At 39.7% G+C, this 26,943-nt stretch overlaps 1 protein-coding gene and 1 long non-coding RNA gene across 4 annotated transcripts in view; one reads left to right on the forward strand and one right to left on the reverse strand.

Annotated features, from left to right (window-relative positions):
* The window catches only part of FMO5 (flavin containing dimethylaniline monoxygenase 5), a 32,912-nt gene extending 25,814 nt beyond the window's left edge, over positions 1 to 7,098 (forward strand). For both annotated transcript variants that reach the window (XM_077842575.1, XM_077842576.1), the window contains exons 7-9: positions 832 to 1,184; positions 2,689 to 2,761; positions 5,644 to 7,098. In XM_077842575.1, the coding sequence (XP_077698701.1) occupies positions 832 to 1,184; positions 2,689 to 2,761; positions 5,644 to 5,989 (772 nt within the window). In that variant the 3' untranslated portion in view covers positions 5,990 to 7,098. The remainder of the gene's footprint in view (positions 1 to 831; positions 1,185 to 2,688; positions 2,762 to 5,643) is intronic.
* Positions 1 to 26,943, reverse strand: part of LOC144280487 (uncharacterized) — a 62,872-nt gene that overhangs the window by 20,337 nt on the left and 15,592 nt on the right. The window lies entirely within an intron of this gene.

Below are 26,943 nucleotides of genomic sequence, written 5' to 3' on the forward strand. Positions count from 1 at the left end.
GCCATGTTCCTGAGGCTAGGCCAGCTCTATCTAAACATGATGGGCTGAGAATTCTCAGAGCCTGTTAACTAAGGGTCCAAGGACCCAGACTGATTTTTAGAAAGGCCCAAGACAATGGAAATCCTATCTTTTTCAGCACCCTTATCCTATGCTGTTTCTGGAAAATACTGCTTAACAGACTCAGTGGCTCCCAAGGAAATTCATAGAAAACCATTTTCATGTAAATTCTAAAATCCTAGTCTGTGTAACCTTGGGCAAGCCACTTAACTTCTTTAGGCCTCAATTTCCTCACCTCTAAACCTAGATAATGACACCTGTTCTGCCTCCTTTTTTGGTTTTGTGTGAGACTCAAATGAATGTATATAGAATCAATTTATAACTATAAATTACTATATACATGTAATTTATTATACAGTTTGGAAAATGATGGTCTAATTCTAGCCCTTGGGTCTTTGAAACTAGAAATGAGACTCAACAGAGTACAGATAGTTCAGTTTTCCAGACTTACTGATATGTGGATAGAAACTATAGGCCTGTGGCCTTATATAACTGAGAATATTACTACTATTCCTTGAGAAACCATATATATACTCTTCAGATAAGACCGTTCTTCTTTTACTTCTCCAATGTCTTCTCTTTCAATGCCATCCAGGGCCCAACTTCTGCTCTGAGATCCTGATCTGTGCCAAGCTGGTATATGCTAGACCTTTCCCAAACTTCATGGATAGACCAAGAGAGAAAGAATCTTCATCAAAGTAAAATTTTGTTTACATGTTACTGGTCTCATTTTTCCTTTCTCTCCTATCTCCTTCTTCTGGTCTTTATTCACAGAGCTCTGAGTCAGCATCCAACAGTGAATGATGACCTGCCAAATCGTATAATTTCTGGCTTGGTGAAGGTGAAAGGAAATGTGAAGGAATTCACAGAGACAGCTGCCATATTTGAGGATGGCTCCAGGGAAGACAACATTGATGCTGTTATCTTTGCCACAGGCTATACCTTTGCCTTCCCTTTTCTTAAAGATTCTGTCCCAGTAGTAAAAAACAAGATATCCCTTTATAAAAAGGTCTTCCCTCCTAACCTGGAAAAGCCAACTCTTGCAATCATAGGCTTGATCCAGCCTTTGGGTGCCATTATGCCTATTTCAGAGCTGCAAGGACGCTGGGTCACTCAAGTATTTAAAGGTAGGTGACCATGCAAGTTGACTACCTAACTACCTAGTGGGTATGTTTAATTATGTTCTTGCTTTTAAAATAGCTGAAACAGTATGTATGACTGTAACAGTACCTGTCAAAAAATTAGTACTCAAAAATTATTTTTGAGTGAATGTAAAGTAATAACTTATAACTGTAGACATATATTAGAATCTCCTGGGAAATTGTCCCAAAATAGGTATGCTTTGCCTGGTGGTGTTTATGTAATAAATCTAAGGTGAGGCAGACATAAGATCTCTGAGAAAATATTCCTCCATTGATTTCGATGTGTCAAAAATTAAGACCTGGTTAGAGACTAGTCCAGAATGTTTAAGATCAACCTCTCAAATTCCTACTTTTCCCCCTTTTATTTTCCCTCTTTAAGTTTTGGCAAGGAGAACATGAGAAAAAACTTTGGGGTTTGGGATAGTAGGCTTATTATGAGTCAGGAGAATGATATGGTTTCTACAAGGCTTGATTATATCTAGCATCATTAAATAATTATAATGTCCTATAACTTAACAATTGTTACTCTCTAAACTGGTCAGCACTTAACCAAAGACTTTTATTTTATTTTATTTTTTTTAATTTAATTTATTTTTTTAAATTTAATTTTATTATTTATTTTTTATTTAAAATTTTTTTTTGCAAAAGATATTTTAATAGTGAAACTGGAGTGCATGAAAAGGAGAGAGACAAGATTGATGAAAGAATCTGAAGTACAACTTAAGGAGCCAGAGAGGTTTACCTAGAGAAGATAAGATTCAGGGAAGATTGTAGAATTCCCTTCAAATGTTTGAAGAATGTCCCATAGCAAAAGAATATTATTTGCTTATCATTATCATTTCAAATGGTTGAATCAGAATCAAGGAGTGAAACTTAAAGAGTTGCACAAAATCAGCTTAACATTAAAAAGAAACATGCCAACTTTGTTTTTGTTTTTGTTTTTGTTTTGTCAGCTATTGCCATTTTAAGATGGAATGGACTGCCTCTGAAATTGTGAAGAATCTAAACAGAATAGGAAAACACTTATTTTTATAGGACTTTTGGTAGAAAATGGGATCAAGAGTTTATTTTTCCATCTTTCTCTCTGTGGTATAAAGCGTCTTTGTTACAAAGAGTACAAATGTGGATGTGGTTCCCCTACTCTGCCCTTTTACTTCCTTATTTTTCACATACTTTTGGGATGATTTATCATTTCCTCATGTCCATTATTTCATTTCCCAATGAGGAAGATGATGTTAAGGAGGAGGAAGATATTGGTTAGAAGGCAGAATAGGAGAAATATCTTGCAAAGACAAAGTAGAATAGAGTAAGTTACTGTCAGTAATGTCATATTGTGGTGGTGATAGGCTAAGGTGATCAAGTGGATTGTAACCTCCTTGGTTATGGAAAATTATCCTCTATTTCTTTGAGTTCTCCATGCATAGTAATTATAGAATTTTTGTTCCCAGTGAGGTAATTTTACACTTAAAATTTTTATTTTCCTCTTTAGGGCTAAAGACATTGCCCTCAGAAAGTGAAATGAAAGCAGAAATAACTAAGGCTCAAGATAAAATTGATAAAAGGTAAGAAATTCTCCCAGGAGGGTTTGTGATTAATTTTCTACTTTGTTAGCTCTTAATTAGAGTGATGTTGCACCATATTAATTTTTAAAAATATTTGCTTATATGAGAGAGAGCACATGCAGCAGGGAAGGACAGAGAGAAAGGAAGAGTCTTAAGCAGACTCCGCACTACACATGGAGCCTGACTTAGGGCTCGATCCCACCATTCTGAGATCACAACCTGAGCCGAAACCAAGAGTCAGATACTTGGGACGCCTGGGTAGCTCAGTGGTTGAGCGTCTGCCTTCAGCTCAGGTCATGATCCTGGAGTCCTGCATCCTCCCTGCAGGGAGCCTGCTTCTCCCTCTGCCTAGGTCTCTGCCTCTTTCTGTGTGTCTATCATGGATAAATAAATAAAATCTTAAAAAGAAAAAGAGTCAGATACTCACCAACTGTGCCACTGACATGCCCCTATTATATTATATTTAATCTTCCTTGTGTTACTTAAAGGATTTAGATTATATTTTGAAGGGAAGGGAAATAATAGTTTGTGACAATAAAATGGAGAAATAGCACCAAGTGGTTTGAATATGCATGGAAAAGGAGAGAAAAGCATTTAAAAGCCTATGATTAGAACCTAAAAGAAAAGACAAGTAGGAAAAAGCACATGGAGAGAAAATCAGGTATATTAATTTTGGTAGGATTGCTTGAAATGCTAGTGGAGCTCCCAAACAAAGGAAGAATGTCAATGAATTAATGGGAGGAAGATATGGTCCAGTTACAAATCTGTAGGTAGATTTATAAATTAGTATAGGCTACTTTGCTGGCTGTCATCATGTGACAACATACCCAAGTCATAGTGGTTCATGAGTGTGATTTGGGAAGGTGGTAACATCAACTAGTTGCTTGGGTAAACATGGTAAGTCAGCAATCTGAATTTCAGAACTTGAGTTTATTCACTGGATGATTTTTATTTGGACAAAGTGGAAGTTGATGGTAAGTTCTAAATTTTTATAGAAAAATCAGAGGTACAGTCATTCCAAGGCCAAAGAGGTAGTCTTCTTTAATTGATTGCACTAGCATAACTCTCCCCTATCTGGCAAGAGGAGAAAGCTTACGTTAACCCTGATATCCTTTCTAGGTACTCTATTTCCCTTCTTAATTTCACTGCCAAATTTCTACAAGAAATATTCTATAATATATGCTCTAAATTCTTACTCTTTTCTCTCTCCTAACCCTCCTGCATTATAACTTCCATCCTTAATTCTGCAACTGCTGTCTTGAAGGTCATCCATGACCAACCCCATTTTTCTTCTACTTCTGAGTTTGGTGCTCCTAAATGTCTCTTCCTTCATAGAGTGCTTTCTTTCCTCGATTTTCTGGCAGTAAACTATCCTATTTCAACTTTCCTCCTCTCTTTCCTTTGACTTACTTTTGTCTAACTACCTTCTGACTGTAAGCAGTCCCCAAAGATAGAATATAAAGATCACCTTTGTACACAGAGTGTTTCATACACATGAGTTTATTTAATCCTTGCAACAACCCTATAAGGCTGGTACCAGTGAATCCCGTTTGTGAAACCTTCATGAATACTCAGCTCTTGACTCAACTACTATAGGGTAAATGCCTAGAGGATAAAGGCCTAGAGACCCTTGAGCCAATATAACATCCATAAGGGGAGGCTCTCAAATTCTTTCCTGTTTTGTCCCATTTCCATGAAATTAGTCCCATTTCAATAAATTCCAATTTGACCATCTGTTAGTTCCTCTGGAATTCCATCTTATCGATTCTACCTCAAATTTATTTTCTATCATTTTTTCCTGTCCTTGTTTTTGGATTCCCCATCTAATCTCAATTAGTTTGACTTGGCTTTTCTCCTACTTCCTTTCTGTCCTACTATAATTTATTTTCCTTATGGGAAGTAAAAAGAGTAATCAGTTAGCTCTCTCTCTTTTTTTTTAAAGATTTATTTCCTTATTCATGAGAGACACAGAGAGAGAGGCAGAGACATAGGCAGAAGGAGAAGCAGGCTCCCTGCAGGGAGCCCAATGCGGGACTCCATCCGCATCACAGGATCATGCCTTTAGCCAAGGCAGAAGGCTCAACCACTGAGCCACCCAGGCGTCCCTCAGTTAGCTGTCTAAATCACATTCCTTCCACAAGTATCTGTTACCATATTTTCTCATAAAAAGTTCTAGCTCTTCAAATCTGCACTTGGTGTAATCACTCCATCTGGTTCTGTTTGGACAGCCACTTCCTCTTGTAGAATAAGTCATTCTCCCCCTCCTTTTAGGATTCCAAATTAGCACTGTCCCTGGGTCTGTGGACCCCACTACCACTGCCCTCATAAAACAATTGAAAATCCCAAGTCTGAGAATTTTGGTGATGAGTACTCTCATAACACCAGAGTTTTCTGTATCTGTATCTGCTATATTTGACTCTCTTTATCAATCCTTGCTTTCTACAACATGCCTCTTTTACCATAGGTAGTGCCCATAGATATTCCATGCTCATTTTTCACACTTATTCGTACTTTATTCCTTCACTCTGCTGCTCCCCTGACTTGTAACACTTTGTCGTTTGCTATCAGATATATCCTCCACATCCTTCAAGGACTTATTGCTCTATTTTAACTACCCTCCTCTAACATTTCTATTTAGCAATACAAAACCATACAATATATTAAAAGTCTTATATTCCTTTCTCCCTCATGTGTACATATGTTATATCCCCCAGTAGATTATATAAGATCCTTAAGATTGGGGACAATGTCTTGTCTTTCTTCTCTGTTTTCTACATCTCCTAGCCAAATATGGAACCAATAACAGGTATTCAGAAGCATTGAATAATTGACTGATTGATTGAATTGATGATAGGCCATGGTTTTTGTCTTCCCTGTTTCAGGTATGTGGAGAGCCAACGCCATACTATTCAGGGAGACTACATAGATACCATGGAAGAGCTTGCTGATCTGGTGGGTGTCAGGCCCAATCTGCTGTCTCTGGCCTTCACTGACCCCAAATTGGCAATACAGCTATTTTGGGGACCCTGTACTCCAATCCAGTATCGTCTACAAGGCCCTGGAAAATGGGATGGTGCCCGAAAAGCTATTCTCAGCACAGAAGATCGTATCAGGAAGCCAATGATGACCAGAATAATTGAAAGCAGTACTTCCACGACTTCAACAATAACAATGGTCAGGTTTATGGTGGCTGTTGTTTTCTTTGCTATAATTATGACCTACTTTTAGCTGTCCATTTGTCATTGCTCCAGTTTTCTTTGGAAAACTGGATCTAGAGTTGCCTTCAGAATCTGATGAGATTGAACAACTCTCAGCTTCACATTGCCCAAGAATCTTTTGTTTTTCTTACCAAAGCATTAATCCAATGTCCTCTTTTCCCTACAATGAGATTATAGACTTTCATTCATATTGATTTCCCTCTCTTCCTTCTATGACCCATCACTTTTTCCTTTCAGTAACCCCTGAATTTATGAGCTCAGGTATTCTTTTAGTCATCTTTGTATGTCCTTAGCAGACTTCTTGACATGTCGTATGTGCTTAATAAATTTTTGTTGTTTATCAAATATTATGGTGAGGAGCACTCAATATCTATATAAGAAATGGGTTACTCCATGTAATTCTGTGTCTGATAGGATTTGGCTTCCTATTAGAAGCTCAATATTTTGTTTGTTTTTAATATTGTAACTAAATGTGTATCTCCTGAGATATAAGAGAAATATTGGTCTTGTATACATCTAAGATAAGATAAACAATCATTTTATTTTTCTAGCTATTCACTAGTGTGTCTGATTCTGATCCTTTTAACTCTTTTCCCCTAAGCAATGTATCTTTCTTTTTTCTTTATTTTTTCAATGAGAAAACTACCTTCAACTTTCTAGGCTCATGAATCATTCTGATAATCTAGCATCTGTCAATAGGTTCAACTTGGTTAAAATGCCTGGGATTTTAGATAAGAGTCTAATCAATAAAAGCCTTGTTCTGTTCATGTCTCACAAGTTCAGTAAGTGTTAACTGCTGGGCACATCGAATTTCATAAAAAATAATACTGGATATACCAGTCAGGTTTATATTCATAAATAAGTTGTTGTGCAATACGTTTTTCCATTGCTGCCTATTATTTAACGAAAGATTAAATCTGAATAAGGAACAATAGTAGCAAGTATAATCTTTCCCAATGTGAATACACATAAGAGAACAGAAATGTGAGAACAACTTCTTCCTATTTCTTCCCTAAAACTTGTGATACTAGTGATTTATCATCTGTAAAAATGGTCTTAGTATTTTGCAATCTGCAGGTTATTCTAGTTCAAAAATAAAAGTTGCTTGCTTCTTTTTCATTTTCTTCTTTTAACCTATAAATTTACCTCTTTTAACATGTGAGCTTTTTGAATGAATAGTCCTTTGATAATATAATATCATCATCAGTATCTCAGTTTCCTCTTTATCTTTTTTTTTTTTAATTTTTATTTATTTATGATAGAGAGAGAGAGAGAGGCAGAGACACAGGCAGAGGGAGAAGCAGGCTCCATGCACCGGGAGCCCGATGTGGGATTCGATCCCGGGTCTCCAGGATCGCGCCCCGGGCCAAAGGCAGGCGCCAAACTGCTGCGCCACCCAGGGATCCCTCAGTTTCCTCTTTAAATAAAAAGTGTATCATTCTAAATTCATTGACTCTCTCATTTTACTTACAATATGCAAGGTTACCAAAAAATCATTGGTTAACTTCTAAACCAAGCTAAAAGTAAGTTGTGAGTAGGAAACTGAACTAAAAACAACTCAAGATACAAAGCCCTAGTTGCTGATGACTGTATACTAATATTCATCAATTTACCATACCTTGCTTTTGTAATTATGTTGAAAGGTTATATCACTTTCCCATTATATAATTTTCCTTTATATTACACACATGCACAGACACACACACACACACACACATTGTTGTGCCAGAAAGTAAGCAAGTGCTCAAAAAGCAAACCTGATAGGAATATGTCAAAGGGATACAGAAGCCAACTGAAAGTGGTCTCAATGGTCAAAGACAAGACAATCTGAACAACAAAATAAATGACCTAATGTAATATATCCTGGATGGGAACTGGAACATAAAAAGAAGATTAAGTAAAAATTAAACGGGCAAGTGTGTTCTGGAGGTGCAGCCAGTGATGCTGCTACTCTGCTGAGCCAGAGCAGGAGCCACTACAAAGAGGGGGAAGAGGCCCAGACCTCGGTGGGGCAGGCGGGGATAGATTCTCAGAATTAGGATAACTGGATCAGAGGGTGGTTACTCTGTATATAACAGTGTGTATCTCACTGCACCTTCAATGGCACTGAATGTCAGTATTTAAAAAGACATCGTGCATGAGTACCAACTAGTAGTCCTTGGTTAAGGAGGTGTGACAGTTCAGTTTGTTCCTGGAATTTTTGTTGAAAAATATGATCTAATGATAGAAGATTCCTACAGAAAGCAAGTTGAAGTAGATTGCCAACAGCACACGTTCAAAATTCTGGACACAGCAGGACAGAGAAATTTACAGCGATGAGGGATTTGTATATGAAGAATGGCCAAGGGTTTGCACTAGTATATTCTATATAGCTCGACCCATGTTTAATGACTTATGGGACCATTTGATGGGTGAAGGGCACAGAGGATGTTCCAATGATTTTGGTTGCCAATAAATGTGGCCTGGAAGATGAATGAGTAGTTGGCAAAGAATAGGTCAGAATTTAACACGACAGTGATGTGACTATACCTTTTTAGAATCTTATGCAAAGTCAAAGATCAACATTAATGAGATATTTATGATCTGCTCACATAGATAAATAGGAAAGAAATCATATCTCCTACTTTAGACATGTAATAAGCACCTCTGGGCCAGATTACAGGTATGAACTGTTGCCTAACTGGGAAGTATTAGCATTCCAACTTCAAATGGGATGGAAGCTGAAGAGGCTTCTCTTGTTTTACACATTTTGTGAAGAAATGAAATCTTATGTAGGTTTCCATGAATCCCCTGAAGAAACAAAATTGTTCTCTGTATATCTTTTGGAAAATAAGACAATATTCTTCCTTTGCAATAGCAGTTATAATGGATGTGAAAATAAATATATTTGATTCTAATATGATTATACAAAAGAGCATGGATGCATGTCACATGTTAGATATTGCTATTATAATCAAATGATTTCATATTGACCTTTTATCTCAAAGATTTATTTATTTTAGAGTGTGCGTGCAAGCAGGGGAAGGGGCAGAGAATACCAACCCAACTCCATACTGAGCATGGAACCTGATGCAGGGCTTGATCTCATGACCTTGAGATTATGAGCTGAGCCAAAAATTTTAAATTAAAAAATTAAAATTAAAAAAAGAAATATATTTATTTGGTTTAGAATTTGAACCAGAACCACATTCTAGTGGAATTGTCTCAGAAAGAGGAAAACTATTGGATAGTACCATTTATTTAAATTACTATGTTTTGGAGGAGTTAAGATGGCAGAGTAGAAGGGGGACCCTAGGCCTCCTCATCCCTTGAATACGGCTAGATCAACATCAAATCATTTTTGACAACTAGGAAGTCAATCTGAGGATTAAGAAAATCTGCACAATTGTGGAGGGAGGGAATTTGATAGATGCAAGGTTCAGAGATATGAAATGGGGAAGAGAAAATCCACAGTCCTATAGAGAGGACAGAGCCCTTTTCATAGAGAGAAGTCAAGGAGAGAAGGAGAGAACGGAAGATAGAGTGGTACACTGGTTTTGTCTATGAGGCTGTGGTGTGGGGATCCCCTGAGTCACATTGGGAGAGAACATTTCCCTTCCCGGATTACATTTGGAAGACGGTATATTACCTCTCCATGGATAAAAGACCCACCAGGTGCCACTGAGCAGCCATTCAAAAGTCAGGCACAGAGACATGCACAGAAGGCAGATAACATGGTCATAGCTTTTCACTATGCTTCACCATGGACACCAGGCACTTTTGTGGCCATGCAATTGCTTTTCTGAGACAGAATGGCGCTGGGTGTAATGCTCTGAGGTTCCACTCTGGGAGAGGAGAGTGGGTCCATGCATTGCTGAGTTCTTTATGATTTGGAGTTTTGAATCCCAGCTGCTGGCCAGAGATAAAACATAAGAGAACAGAGTATGCCAATGGCCTGGGCACAGATAGGTTGGGGGGGGGGATCTGATAAGAGCTTGGGACACAGGAAGGGAAATTGTTTGCTTTCCTGGGGGAAGAGATAGACATTCAAGTCCAAGAGTCACAGAGAACTCCCTCTCAAAATCAACAAAAATAGGTCAACACCAAGACATATCATAGTGAAACTTGCAAAATACAAAGATAAAGAGAGAATTCTGAAAGCAGCTAGGGACAAAAGGTCCTTAAACTACAAGGTAGACACCTATGCTTAGCAGTACATCTGCCCACAGAAACTTGGCAGACCAGAAGAGAATAGCATGATATATTCAATGTGCTTAATGAGAAAAATAGGCAGATGAGCATACTTTATCTAGCAAGGCTGTCATTCAGAATAGAGGAGATGAGGAGTTTCTAGAACAGGGGTCCCTGGGTGACTCAGTTGGTTAAGTGTCTGCTTAAGGCTCAGGTCATGATCCCAGGGTCCTGGGATTGAACCCCGCTTTGGGCTTTCTGCTCAGTGGGGAATCTGCTTCTTCCTCTCGCTCTGCCCTGCTCATGCTCTCTCTCACTCTCACTCTCTATCAAATAAATAAATAAAAATTTTTAAAGATTTTATTTATTCATTCATGAGAGACACACAGAGAGACAAGACGCCTGATGTGGGACTCGATCCTGGACCCCATGATCATGCCCTGAGCTGAAGGCAGACACTCAACTGCTGAGCCACCCAGGTGCCCCTTAAATAAAATCTTAAAAAAAGAAAGAATAAAGAAGAAGAGAAGAAGAAGAAGAAGAAGAAGAAGAAGAAGAAGAAGAAGAAGAAGAAAGAAGGAAGAAGAAGAAAGAAGGAAGAAGAAGAAGAAGAAGAAGAAGAAGAAGAAGAAGAAGAAGAAGAAGAAAAAGGAAGGAAGGAAGGAAGGAAGGAAGGAAGGAAGGAAGGAAGGAAGAAAGAAAGAAAGAAAGAAAGAAAGAAAGAAAGAAAGAAAAGAAAGAAAGAAAAAAGAATTTCCAGGACAAACAAAACTAAAAGAGTTCACGAACACTAAACCAGCCCTGTAAGAAATATGAAAGGGGACCCTTTGAGTGGGAAAGAAAGACCAAAAGCAACAAAGACTGGAAAGGACCAGAGACAATATAGAAGAACAGTGACTTTATAGGTAATATTATGGCACTAAATTCATATCTTTCAATAATCACTCTGAATGTGAATGAACTAAATGCTCCAATCAGAAGACACAGAGTATGAGAATGGATTAAAAAAAAAGACCCAGTGATATGCTAGTTACAAGAGATTATTTTAGAACCAAAGATACCTCCAGATTGAAAGCGAGGGGATGGAGAACCATCTATCATGCTAATGGACATCAAAAGATATCTGGAGTAGCCATGCTTACCTCAAACTGGATTTTAAACCAAAGGCTGTAATAAGAGATGAAGAAAGGCGCTATATCATAATAAAAAAGGATCTATCCAACAAGAAGATGTAAAAATGTTAAATATTTATGTTCCCAACTTGAAAGCAGCTGAATATATGAAAGAGTTAATAACAAACATAAAGAAACTCATGGATAATAATACAATAATAGTAGGAGATTTTAATACCCCACATATGGCAATGGACAGATCATCTAAGCAGATCAACAAGGAAACAATGGCTCTGAGTGACACACTGGACCAGATTGACTTAACATATATTCAGAACATTTCATTCTAAAGCAGCAGAATACACATTCTTTTCAAGTGTACATGAAACATTCTCCAGAATAGATCACATACAGGGTCACAAATCAGACCTGAACCAGTACAAAAAGATTGAGATCATACCACACATATTTTCAGAACAAAACACTGTGAAACTTGAAGTCAACCACATGAAAAAAATTATAAAGACAACAAATACATGAAGGTTAAAGAAGATCTTACTGAAGAATAAATGGGTCAACCAGGAAATTAAAGAGGAAATTTAAAAATACATGGAAATAAATGAAAATGAAAACATTACAGTTGAAAATCTTTGGGATGCTGCAAAGGCAGCCCCAGGAGGGAAGTATCTAGCAATACAGACCTTAGTTAAGAAGCAAGAAAAGTATAAAATACATAACCTCTCCTTACACCTAAAATATCTGGATAAAGAAGATGTGGTATATGTATACACAATGGAATATATGGAATATTACTCAGTCATTAGAAACGACAAATACCCACCATTTGCTTCGACGTGGATGGAACTGGAGAGTATTATGCTGAGTGAAATAAGTCAATCCAAGAAGGACAAACATTATATGGTCTCATTCATTTGGGGAATATAAAAAATAGTGAAAGGGAATAAAGGGGAAAGGAGAAAAAATGAGTGGGAAATATCAGAAAGGGAGACAGAACATGAGAGACTCCTAACTCTGGGAAACGAACTAGGGGTGGTGGAAGGGGAGGTGGGCGGGGGGTGGGGGTGACTGGGTGACGAGCACTGAGGGGGGCACTTGATGGGATGAGCACTGGGTGTTATTCTATATGTTGGCAAATTGAACACCAATAAAAATAAATTTATTTAAAAAAAGATACAATGAAATAATTCCTTCCACTCACAATAAAAAAAAAATATCTGGAGAAAGAACAGCTAATGCCATCCGCAATGGGAGAAAATTGAGCGCTTTTCTTTCCTGCAGGATCAGGAACATGACAAGGATCTTCCACTCTCAGCACTGTTGTTCAACATAGTACTAGAAGTCCTAGCCTCAGAAATCAAACAACATGTCTTTATCTCTTCTTCTGTTCTGAATGAGAGACCCTCTTGCACTGTTGGTGGGAATGTGAACTGGTACAGCCACACTGGAAAACTGTGTGGAGGTTCCTCAAGATGTTAAAAATAGAACTACCCTATGACCCAGCAATTGCGCTGCTGGGGATCCACCCCAAAGATACAGATGCAGTGAAACACTGGGACACCTGCACCCCGATGTTTATAGCAGAAATGTCTACAATAGCCAAACTCTGGAAGGAGCCTCAGTGTCCATCAAAATATGAATAGATAAAGAAGATGTGGTATATGTATACAATGGAATATTACTCAGCCATTAGAAATGACAAATACCCACCATTTGCTTCAATGTGGATGGAACTGGAGGGTATTATCCTTAGTGAAGCATATCAATCGGAGAAGGATAAACATTATATGGTCTCATTCATTTGGGGAATATAAAAAATAGTGAAAGAGAATAAAGGGGAAAGGAGAGAAAATGTGTGGGAAATATCAGTGAGGGTGACAGAGCATGAGAGACCCCTAACTCTGGGAAACGAACACAAGGTGGTGGAAGGGGAGATGGGGAGATGGGGTGACTGAGTGACGGGCACTGAGGGGGCACTTGACGGGATGAGCATGGGATTATGCTCTGTGTTGGCAAATCAAACTCCAATAAAAAATATATATACAAAAAAAAAGAAATCAAACAACAAAAAGAATAAAAGGCATACAAATCAGCAAGGAAGAAGTCAAACTTTTACTCTTCGCAAGATACTCTATGTAGAAAAGCCAAAAGACTCCAACCAAAAAAATGCTAGAACTGATATATGAACTCAGCAAAGTTGCAGGATATAACACCAAGGTACAGAAATTTGTTGCATTTCTATACAACAATATTAAACAGCAGAAAGAGAAAGAAACTGCACCAGAAACCATAAGATATCTAGGAATAAACCTAACCAAAGAGGTAAAAGATCTGAAAACTATAGAACTTTATGAAAGAAATCGAAAAAGACAAAAATTGAAAGGCATTCCATGCTCATGGATTGGAAGAACAAGCATTGTTAAACTGTCTATACTACCCAAAGCAATCTACAAATACAATGTAATCCTGATCAAAATAACACCAGCATTTTTCAGAACTAGAATAAATGATCTGAAAATGTGTATGAAACCACAAAAGACCTCAAATATCCAAAGTAATGTTGAAGAAGAAAAGCAAAGTGGAGGTATGATTCCAGACTTCAAACCATATTACAAAGCTGTAATAATCAAAAGAGCATGGTACAAAAACAGACACATAAATCAATGGAACAGAACAGAGAACCCATAAATGGACCCATGACTATATGGTCAATTAATCTTCAACAAAGCAGGAAAGAATACCCAAAGGAAAAAAGATAGTCTCTAACAAATGGTGTTGGGAAAACTGGACAGAAACATACAGAATGAAAGTGCCATATGCAAAAACAAATTAGAAATGGATGAATGACCTAAATGTAAAACAGGAAACCATCAAAATCCTAGAGCAGAAAATAGGCAGCAACATCTTTCATCTCAGCTGCAGCAACTTAATAGACATATCTCTAGAGGCAAGAGAAACAAAAGCAAAAATGAACAAGATGCTTCTGCACAAGGGCATCAGGCTGGCTTAGTCAGTTAAGCATCTGACTCACTTTTGGTTCAGGTCATGATCTCAGGGCTGTGAGATGGAGCCCTGCATCAGGCTGAGTATGGAGCGTGCTAAAGAGTCTCTCTTTCTCTCCCCCTCTCTTTTTGCCCCTCTCCCCACAGTGCTCTTTCTCTCTCTAAAAAACAAGAAAAAAAAAACAAACAACAACAAAACCAAAAAGCTTCTGCACAGTGAAGGAAATAATCAACAAAACTAATAGGCAACTTATGGAATGGGAGAAGGTATTTGCAAATGACATATCAGATAAAGGGCTATAGTATCCAGAATCTATGAAGAACTCATCACAATCAACACCTCAAAAATAAACAATCCTGACAAATTGAACTCCAATAAAAAATATACAAAAATAAATAAATAAATAATCCAGTTAAGGAATGGGCAGAAGACATGGACAGACATTTCTCAAAGGAAGACATACAAATGACTAACAGACACATGAGAAGATAATGCTCAACATCGCTCATCATCAGGGAAATACAAATCAAAACCACAGTGAGATACCACTTCACAGCAGTCAAAATGGCTAAAATTAACAACTCAGGAAATAACAGATGTTGGCAAGGATGTAGAGAAAGGGAACCCTTTTGCACCACTGGTTGGAATGTAAACTGGTACAGCCACTCTGGAAAACAGTATTGAGGTTCCTCAAAAAGTTAAAAATAGAACTATCCTATGATCCAGTAATTGCACTACTGGATATTTGAGGGGGGGAGGTCAGAGGAATATGGAGTGAGAATCTTAAGCAGGCTTCATGCCCAGCATAGAGCCTGTGGCAGGGCTCAATCCCACAACCCTGAGATTATTAAATCAAGACTAAGATATTTAACTGACTGAGCTACCCAGGTGCCCCCACTATTGGGTATTTAGTGAAAGGATACAAAAATATTGATTCAAAGGGGCACATGCACCCCAATGTTCATAGCAGCACTGTTAACAATAGCCAAATTATTGAAACACCCCAAATGTCCAGTGACTGATGAATGGGTAAAGATGTGGTATACATATATGATGGAGTATTATTCAGCCATTAAAAATAACAAATGTCGGTCAGGCGGCAGCTCCAGGCTGAGGGATCTGCACCCTGCTGCCTTGGGGAGACGCAGCCCTGGGAGTGCGATTCCTGCAGCACAGGGGCCAGATCCCAGGGTGCCGGGGACACAGCCCATGATCCTGTGCTCCCCCCGGGACAGGCGGAGGCGGGAGGGCACAGAACAGCGAGGTCGCTCCTGGCGCAGGGCTCCCCCAAGCTGTGAAGATCGGCGCCCCCCCGCCCCTGGAGCATCCAGCCCCTGCGGACTGGGAGCTGGGGTAGTTACTGCAGGAGCTGACTCCAGGGCTGGAGAGCTGGCCACCGCCACTGTTGTTGTTCCTCCTGGTGTCACCCTGTGCCTGGGAGGGGTGGGGCTGCCAGGGAAGAGAGGCCTCAGGGAGTAAGCAGCTCCCATTGAGCCCGGGACCTGGCGGGGGTGGGGCAGCTCCCCCAGGTGCACACACCTGAGAATTAGCACAGCAGGCCCCTTCCCCAGAAGACCAGCTGGAAGGACAGGGGAAGAGCAAGTTCTTGACCGAGCATTGCTGGAAAGCTCCAGGGGAAGTCGAGGAACATACAGTATATAGAACCAGAGAGTATCCCTCCTATTGTTTTTCTTCCTTTTTCCAGTACAACTCGTTTTATATCAGACTGTAAATTTCCTATTTTTTTTCTCTTTTCCCCACCTTAACTATAATATTTTACGACCGCTTAATTTTTAAGATCTCCTTTTTGACTTTCATATTTCTACAATTACAGGTCCTAGATATATTTTCCACTTCTAGATTTCCTTCAACATAGTCAATTCAGTTTTGGGAGATATACAAGATATGTTTTTTTGTTTTGTTTTGTGTTTTTTTTCTCTGCCTCATTTTGTTCTACAATAGCGGAAGTTAATACCTTCTGATTCATGACCAGCATGCACACAGAGCCAAGTGGTATACCATGCTGGTTCATTCTGTGAGGGTCCTCATTCCCATTCTGCCCTGCTCTTTTATCTCATTTATGTTTTGGTGGTCAATGTTGGGGCACTCTACACATATTTCTGGTTTATATAAATTTGGGACTGAGCGTCTTCTAGCATACAGAACTTAATATACTCAGAAACAAGAGGATCACCCTCTAGAACCCCTCAGGTAGACTACATTCCCTCTCCACTACAACTTCATCACCACCACCATCTCCCAATCCCGCCGCCCTTTTTTCTCTTTTCCTTTTTTTCTCTCTCTCTCTTCTTCTTTAGGATTCCTGGCCTTTTATTTTTTACTACTTTGTTTTAAAATTCGTTTTTCAATTTAGTGGTCCTTTTGTTTTATTTTTTTCTGATCTTTGTTTTCAATTTCTAGTCTCTGACCTTGGCAGAATCATCTAGGGTGAAATTTACCTAGGTCATGGTTGATATTCTTGACTCAGCCTGCTCATACAGCCACTCTGCACTGAGCAAAATGACTAGAAAGAAAAATTCACCACAAAACAAAGAATCAGAAACAGTACTCAGTTACAGAATTTGGATTACAATTTGAGGTAGAAAGCCAATTCAGGAGCACAATTATAAAGCTACTGGAGGCTCTGGAAAAAAAAGCATAAAGGAATCAAGAGACTTCATGACTGCAGAATTTAGATCTGATCAGGCTGAAATTAAAAATCAATTAAATGAGATGCAATCCAAACTGGAGGTCCTAACGATGAGGGCTAATGAGGCAGAAGAAAGAGGGAGTGACATAGAAGACAAGTTGATGGCAAGGAAGGAAGCGGATGAAAAAAAAAAGAGAAAAACAATGAAAAGACCGTGAGGAAAAGTTAAGGGAAATAAATGACAGCCTCAGAAGGAAAAATCTATATTTAATTGGGGTTCCAGAGGGCACTGAGATGGACAGAGAGCCAGAAAGCATATTTGAACAAATCTTGGCTGAGAACTTCCCTAATTTGGGGAGTGAAACAGGCATTCAGATCCAGGAGATAGAGAGGTCCCCCCCCCTAAAATCAATAAAAACCATTCAACACCTCGACATTTAATAGTGAAACTTGCAAATTCCAAAGATAAAGAGAAGATCCTTGCAGCAGCAGGAGACAAGATATCCGTAATTTATATGGGGAGAAATATTAGGTTCACAGCAGACCTCTCCACAGACACCTGGCAGGCCAGAAAGGGCTGGAAGGATATATTCAGTGTCCTAAATGAGAAGAACCTGCAGCCAAGAATACTCTATCCAGCAAGACTCCCATTCAGAATAGAAGGAGAGATAAAGAGCTTCCAAGATAGGCAGAAATTGAAAGAATATGTGACCACCAAACCAGCTCTGCAAGAATTATTAAGGGGGATTATGTAAAAGAAAGAGGATGCCCAAAGAAATAATCCCCAAAAACAGGGACTGAATAGGTATTACGATGACACTAAATTCATATCTTTCAATAGTAACTCTGAACTTGAATAGGCTAAATGATCCCATCAAAAGACACAAGGTATCAGACTGGATAAAAAAGCAAGACCCATCTATTTGCTGTCTCCAAGAGACTCATTTTAGACCTAAGGACAACTACAGCCTGAAAATGAAAGGTTGGAGAACCATTTACCATTCAAATGGTCCTCAAAAGAAAGCAGGGGTAGCCATCCTCATATCAGATAAATTAAAGTTTATCCCAAAGACTGTAGTAAGAGATGAAGAAGGACACTACATCATACTTAAAGGATCTATCCAACAAGAGGACCTAACAATCATGAATATTTATGCCCCTAATGTGGGAGCTGCCAAGTATATCAATCAATTAATAACCAAAGTAAAGACATACTTAGATAATAATACACTAATAATGGGAGACTTCAACACGGCACTTTTTGCAAATGACAGATATTCTAAGCACAACATCTCCAAAGAAACAAGAGCTTTAAATGATACACCGGACCAGATGTATTTCACAGATATTTACAGAACTTTACATCCAAATGCAACTGAATACACATTCTTCTCAAGCGCACATGAAACTTTCTCCAGAATAGCCCACATACTGGGTAAAAAAGCAGGTCTCAACCGATACCAAAAGATTGGGATTGTCCCCTGCATATTTCCAGACCATAATGCTTTGAAACTTGAACTGAATCACAAGAAGAAATTTGGAAGAAACTCAAACACGTGGAAGTTAAAGAGATTGCTGCTAAAAGATGAAAAGGTCGACCAGGAAATTAGAGAAGAACTTAAAAATATCCATGGAAACTAATGCAAATTAAAATACAACTGTTAAAAATCTCTGGGATACGGCAAAGCAGTCCTGAGAGGGAAATATATCGCAATACATGCCTCCCTCAAAAAATTGGAAAAAAAACTCAAACACACAAGCTAACCTCGCAACTAAAGGAACTGGAGAAAGAACAGCGAATAAAACCTACACCCGGGAGGAGGGGCAAGATGGCGGAAGAGTAGGGTCCCCAAGTCACCTGTCCCCACCAAATTACCTAGATAACCTTCAAATCATCCTGAAAATCTACGAATTCGGCCTGAGATTTAAAGAGAGACCAGCTGGAATGCTACAGTGAGAAGAGTTCGCGCTTCTATCAAGGTAGGCAGACGGGGGAAAAGAAAGAAAGAAACAAAAGGCCTCCAAGGGGGAGGGGCCCCGCGAGGAGCCGGGCTGAGGCCGGGGTGAGTGACCCCAGGACAGGAGAGCCCCGTCCCGAAGAAGCAGGAGCTGCACTAATCTTTCCGGCGGAAAGGCACCCGCAGGGAGTTAGAGCAGGACCCAGGAGGGCGGGGATGCCCTCGGGCTCCCTGGGACACTAACAGACACCTGCGCCCCGGGAGAGTGCGCCGAGCTCCCTAAGGGCTGCAGCGCGCACGGCGGGACCCGGAGCAGCTCGAGGGGGCTCGGGCGGCGGCTCCGCGGAGGGGGCTGCGGGGCGGGAGCGCGAATCCAACAGCGCAGGCTCCGGAGCACAGGGCGCCGGGACACAGCCCAGGATCCGGCCTCCCCCGGGACAGGCAGAGGCCGGGAGGGCCCAGGACAGCAAGGACGCTCCTGCCCAGAGCTGAGCAGATCAGCGGCCCCGCCCCGGAGCATCCAGGCCCCGCAGACGGAGAGCTCAGTAGTTACTGCGGGGGCTGAATCCAGGTTTCCAGAGCGGCCCCTGCCACTGGGGCTGTTCCTCCAGGGGCTTCACGGGGTAAACAACCCCCACTGAGCCCTACACCAGTCAGGGGGCAGAGCAGCTCCCCCGAGTGCTAACACCTGAAAATCAGCACAACAGGCCCCTCCCCCAGAAGACCAGCTAGATGGACAAGTTCCAGGGGAAGCCAAGGGACTTAAAGTACACAGAATCAGAAGAAACTCCCCCGTGTTTTTTTTTTTTTAATTTCTGATTGCTTCCCCCACCCCTTTTTTCCCTTTCTTTCTTTTTCTCTTTTTCTTCTATTTTTTCCTTTTTTTCTTCCTTTTTCTTTTTTCTTTCTCTTTTTTCTTTCCTTCTTTCTCTCCTCTATTGCTCCTTTTCCCAATACAACTTGTTTTTGGCCACTCTGCACTGAGCAAAATGACTAGAAGGAAAACCTCACTTCAAAAGAAAGAATCAGAAACAGTCCTCTCTCCCACAGAGTTACAAAATCTGGATTACAATTCAATGTCAGAAACCCAATTCAGAAGCACTATTATACAGCTACTGGTGGCTCCAGAAAAAAGCATAAAGGACTCAAGAGACTTCATGACTGCAGAATTTAGATCCAATCAGGCAGAAATTAAAAATCAATTGAATGAGATGCAATCCAAACTAGAAGTCCTAACGATGAGGGTTAACGAGGTGGAAGAAGGAGTGAGTGACACAGAAGACAAGTTGATGGCAAAGAGGGAAACTGAGGGAAAAAAAGACAGACAATTAAAAGACCATGAAGACAGATTAAGGGAAACAAACGACGGCCTGAAGAAGAAAAACCTACGTTTAATTGGGGTTCCTGAGGGCGCCGAAAGGGACAGAGGGCCAGAATATGTATTTGAACAAATCATAGTGGAAAACTTTCCTAATCTGGGAAGGGAAACAGGCATTCAGATCCAGGAAATAGAGAGATCCCCCCCTAAAATCAATAAAAACCGTTCAACACCTCGACATTTAATAGTGAAGCTTGCAAATTCCAAAGATAAAGAGAAGATCCTTAAAGCAGCAAGAGACAAGAAATCCCTGACTTTTATGGGGAGGAGTATTAGGGTAACAGTAGACCTCTCCACAGAGACCTGGCAGGCCAGAAAGGGCTGGCAGGATATATTCAGGGTCCTAAATGAGAAGAACATGCAACCAAGAATACTTTATCCAGCAAGGCTCTCATTCAGAATGGAAGGAGAAATAAAGAACTTCCAAGACAGGCAGGAACTGAAAGAATATGTGACCTCCAAACCAGGAAAAAGAAAAGAAATTTTAAGGGGGACTCTTAAAATTCCCCTTTAAGAAGAAGTTCAATGGAACAATCCACAAAAAGAAGGACTGAATAGATATCATGATGACACTAAACTCATATCTGTCAATAGTAACTCTGAACGTGAACGGGCTTAATAACCCCATCAAAAGGCGCAGGGTGTCAGACTGGATAAAAAAACAGGACCCATCTATTTGCTGTCTACAAGAGACTCATTTTAGACAGAAGGACACCTACAGCCTGAAAATAAAAGGTCGGAGAACCATTTACCACTCAAATGTCCTCAAAAGAAAGCAGGGGTAGCCATTCTTATATCAGATAAACTAAAATTTACCCCGAAGACTGTAGTGAGAGATGAAGAGGGACACTATATCATACTTAAAGGATCTATCCAACAAGAGGACTTAACAATCCTCAATATATATGCCCTGAATGTGGGAACTGCCAAATATTTAAACCAATTAATAACCAAAGTGAAGAAATATTTAGATAATAATACACTTATACTTGGTGACTTCAATCTAGCTCTTTCTACCCTCGATAGGTCTTCTAAACACAACATCTCCAAAGAAACGAGAGCTTTAAATGAGACACTGGACCAGATGGATTTCACAGATATCTACAGAACTTTACATCCAAACTCAACTGAATACACATTCTTCTCAAGCGCACATGGAACTTTCTCCAGAATAGACCACATACTGGGTCACAAATCGGGTCTGAACCAATATCAAAGGATTGGGATTGTCCGCTGCATATTCTCAGACCATAATGCCTTGAAACTAGAACTAAATCACAACAAGAAGTTTGGAAGGAACTCAAACATGTGGAGGTTAAGGACCATCCCGCTAAAAGATGAAAGGGTCAACCAGGAAATTAAGGAAGAATTAAAAAGATTCATGGAAACTAATGAGAATGAAGATACAACCGTTCAAAATCTTTGGGATGCAGCAAAAGCAGTCCTAAGGGGGAAATACATCGCAATACAAGCATCCATTCAAAAACTGGAAAGAACTCAAATACAAAAGCTAACCTTACACATAAAGGAGCTAGAGAAAAAACAGCAGATAGATCCTACACCCAGTAGAAGAAGAGAGTTAATTAAAATTCGAGCAGAACTCAACGAAATCGAGACCAGAAGAACTGTAGAACAGATCAACAGAACCAGGACTTGGTTCTTTGAAAGAATTAATAAGATAGATAAACCATTAGCCAACCTTATTCAAAAGAAGAGAGAGAAGACTCAAATTAATAAAATCATGAATGAGAAAGGAGAGATCACTACCAACACCAAGGAAATACAAGCGATTTTAAAAACATATTATGAACAGCTATACGCCAATAAATTAGGCAATCTAGAAAAATGGACGCATTCCTGGAAAGCCACAAACTACCAAAACTGGAACAGGAAGAAATAGAAAACCTGAACAGGCCAATAACCAGGGAGGAAATTGAAGCAGTCATCAAAAACCTCCCAAGACACAAGAGTCCAGGGCCAGATGGCTTCCCTGGGGAATTCTATCAGACGTTTAAAGAAGAAATCATACCTATTCTACTAAAGCTGTTTGGAAAGATAGAAAGAGATGGAGTACTTCCAAATTCGTTCTATGAGGCCATCATCACCTTAATTCCAAAACCAGACAAAGACCCCACCAAAAAGGAGAATTACAGACCAATATCCCTGATGAACATGGATGCAAAAATTCTCAACAAGATACTAGCTAATAGGATCCAAGAGTACATTAAGAAAATTATTCACCATGACCAAGAGGGATTTATCCCCGGGACACAAGGCTGGTTCAACACTCGTAAAACAATTGATGTGATTCATCATATCAGCAAGAGAAAAACTAAGAACCATATGATCCTCTCATTAGATGCAGAAAAAGCTGGGATCCCTGGGTGGCGCAGCGGTTTGGCGCCTGCCTTTGGCCCAGGGCGCGATCCTGGAGACCCGGGATCGAATCCCACATCGGGCTCCCGGTGCATGGAGCCTGCTTCTCCCTCTGCCTGTGTGTCTGCCTCTCTCTCTCTCTCTCTCTCTCTCTCTCTCTCTCTCTGTGTGTGTGACTATCATAAATAAATAAAAATTTAAAAAAAAAAGATGCAGAAAAAGCATTTGACAAAATACAGCATCCATTCCTGATCAAAACTCCTCAGAGTGTAGGAATAGAGGGAACATTCCTCAACATCTTAAAAGCCATCTATGAAAAGCCCTCAGCAAATATCATTCTCAATGGGGAAGCACTGGGAGCCTTTCCCCTAAGATCAGGAACAAGACAGGGATGTCCACTCTCACCACTGCTATTCAACATAGTACTAGAAGTCCTAGCCTCAGCAATCAAGCAACAAAAAGACATCAAAGGCATTCAAATTGGCAAAGAAGAAGTCAAACTCTCCCTCTTCGCAGATGACATGATACTCTACATAGAAAACCCAAAAGCCTCCACCCCAAGATTGCTAGAACTCATCCAGCAATTTGGTAGCATGGCAGGATACAGAATCAATGCCCAGAAATCAATGGCATTTCTATACACTAACAATGACACTGAAAATTGAGAAATTAAGGAGTCAGTCCCATTTACAATTACACCCAAAAGCATAAGATACCTAGGAATAAACCTAACCAAAGAGGTAAAGGATCTATACCCTAAAAACTATGGAACACTTCTGAAAGAAATTGAGGAAGGCACAAGGAGATGGAAGAATATTCCACGCTCATGGATTGGGAGAATTAATATTGTGAAAATGTCAATGTTACCCAGGGCAATTTACACGTTTAATACAATTCCTATCAAAATACCATGGACTTTCTTCAGAGAGTTAGAACAAATTATTTTAAGATTTGTGTGGAATCAGAAAAGACCCCGAATAGCCAGGGGAATTTTAAAAAAGAAAACCATAGCTGGGGGCATCACAATGTCAGATTTCAGGTTGTACTACAAAGCTGTGGTCATCAAGACAGTGTGGTACTGTCACAAAAACAGACACATAGATCAATGGAACAGAATAGAGAACCCAGGAGTGGACCCTCAACTTTATGGTCAACTAATATTTGATAAAGCAGGAAAGACTATCCATTGGAAGAAAGACAGTCTCTTCAATAAATGGTGCTGGGAAAATTGGACATTCACATGCAGAAGAATGAAACTAGACCATTCTCTTTCACCATACACAAAGATAAACTCAAAATGGATGAACGATCTAAATGTGAGATAAGATTCCATCAAAATCCTAGAGGAGAACACAGGCAACGCCCTTTTTGAACTGGCCACAGTAACTTCTTGCAAGATACATCCAGGAAGGCAAAAGAAACAAAAGCAAAAATGAACTATTGGGACTTCATCAAGATAAGAAGCTTTTGCACAGCAAAGGATACAGTCAACAAAACTAAAAGACAACCTACAGAATGGGAGAAGATATTTGCAAATGACGTATCAGATAAAGGGCTAGTTTCCAAGATCTATAAAGAACTTCTTAAACTCAACACCAAAAAAACAAACAATCCAATCATGAAATGGGCAAAAGACATGAAGAGAAATCTCACAGAGGAAGACACAGACATGGCCAACATGCACATGAGAAAATGCTCTGCATCACTTGCTATCAGGGAAATACAAATCAAAACCACAATGAGATACCACCTCACACCAGTGAGAATGGGGCAAATTAACAAGGCAGGAAACCACAAATGTTGGAGAGGATGCGGAGAAAAGGGAACCCTCTTACACTGTTGGTGGGAATGTGAACTGGTGCAGCCACTCTGGAAAACTGTGTGGAGGTTCCTCAGAGTTAAAAATAGACCTGCCCTACGACCCATCAATTGCACTGCTGGGGACTTACCCCAAAGATTCAGATGCAATGAAACGCCGGGACACCTGCACCCTGATGTTTATAGCAGCAATGTCCACAATAGCCAAACTGTGGAAGGAGACTCGGTGTCCATCGAAAGACGAATGGATAAAGAAGATGTGGTTTATGTATACAATGGAATATTACTCAGCCATTAGAAATGACAAATACCCACCATTTGCTTCAACGTGGATGGAACTGGAGGGTATTATGCTGAGTGAAATACGTCAATCGGAAAATAACAAACATTATATGGTCTCATTCATTTGGGGAATATAAATAACAGTGAAAGGGAATATAAGGGAAAGGAGAAGAAAAAGACTCCTAACTCAGGGAAACGAACTAGGGGTGGTGGAAGGGGAGGAGGGCAGGGGGTGGGGGTGAATGGGTGACGGGCACTGAGGGGGGCACTTGAAGGGATGAGCACTGGGTGTTATTCTGTATGTTGGTAAATTGAACACCAATAAAAAATTAATTTATTTAAAAAAATTAAATTAAATTAAATTTAAAATTTCCTAAAAAAAAAAAATCCTCTTGACTCCCTGAACTGGGGAAGGATGAGGCCCTTGTGTAGGTTCTAAGGGTGCAGAGGCAGAGGGCTTGAGGTTGGGGTAGAGATAATAGGAGGGATGCCCAATTAAATTAGAATTTCAGATAAATAAATTTTTAGTATAAGTAAAAAAAAAAAAAAACCTACACCCAGCAGAAGAAGAGAGTTAATAAAGATTCGAGCAGAACTCAATGAAATAGAGACCAGATGAACTGTGGAACAGATCAACAAAACCAGGAGTTGGGTCTTTGAAAGAATTGATAAGATACATAAACCATTAGCCAGCCTTATTAAAAAGAAAAGAGAAAAGACTCAAATTAATAAAATCACGAATGAAAAAGGAGAGATCACAACCAACCAAGGAAATACAAACAATTTTAAACATATTATGAGCAGCTATATGCCAATAAATTAGGCAATCTAGAAGAAATGGACACATTTCTGGAAAACCAAAAACCACCAAAATTAGAACAGGAAGAAATAGAAAACATGAACAGGTCAATAACCAGGGAGGAAATTGAAGCAGTCATCAAAAACCTCCCAAGACACAAAAGTCCAAGGCCAAATGGCTTCCCAGGGGAATTTTATCAAATGTTTTAAGAAGAAATACCTATTCTAATAAAGCTGCTCTGAAAGATAGAAAGGGACGGAATACTTCCAAACTCGTTCTATGAGGCCAGCATCATCTTAATTCCAAAACCAAAGTCCCCACCAAAAAGGAGAATTATAGACCAATATCCCTGATGAACACAGATGCACAAATTCTCAACAAGATACTAGCCAATAGGATCCAACAGTCCATTAAGATTATTCACAAGTGGGATTTATCCCCGGGATGCAAGGCTGGGATTTATCCCTGGGATGCAAGGCTGGTTCAACACTCGTAAAGCATCAACGTGATAGATCATATTGATGACAGAAAAAACAAGAACCATATGATCCTCTTGATAGATCCAGAGAAAACATTTGACAAATACAGCATCCATTCCTGATCAAAACTCTTCAGAGTGCAGGGATAGAGGGAACATTCCTCAACATCTTAAAAGCCATCTATGAAAAGCCCTCAGCAAATATCATTCTCAATGGGGAAACACTGGGAGCCTTTCCCCTAAGATCAGGAACACGACAGGGATGTCCACTCTCACCACTGTTGTTCAACATATTACTAGAAGTCCTAGCCTCAGCAATCAAGCAACAAAGAGAAATAAAAGGCATTCAAATTGGCAAAGAAGAAGTCAAACTCTCCCTCTTCGCAGATGACATGATACTCTACATAGAAAACCCAAAAGACTCCACCCCAAGATTGCTAGAATTCATATAGCAATTCGGCAGTGTGGCAGGATACAAAATCAATGCCCAGAAGTCAGTGGCACTTCTATACACTAACAATGACACTAAAGAAAGAGAAATTAAGGAATCAATCCCATTTATAATTGCACCCAAAAGCATAAGATACCTAGGAATCAACCTAACCAAAGAGGTAAAATATCTATACCCTAAAAACTACAGAACACTTCTGAAAGAAACTGAGGAAGACACAAGGAGATGGAAGAATATTCCATGCTCATGGATTGGAAGAGTTAATATTGTGAAAATGTCAATGCTACCCAGGGCAAGTAGGGAGAGTTTGACTTCTTCTTTGCCAATTTGAAGGCCTTTTATTTATTTTTGTTGTCTGGTTGCTGAGGCTAGGACTTCTAGTTCTATGCTGAATAGCAGTGGTGACATCCCTGTCTTGTTCCTGATCTTAGAGGAAGGGTCCCAATGTTTCTCCATTGAGAATGATATTTG

This window comes from Canis aureus, chromosome 12, assembly GCF_053574225.1.
Source record: "Canis aureus isolate CA01 chromosome 12, VMU_Caureus_v.1.0, whole genome shotgun sequence".
NCBI classification, from domain to species: Eukaryota; Metazoa; Chordata; class Mammalia; order Carnivora; family Canidae; genus Canis; species Canis aureus.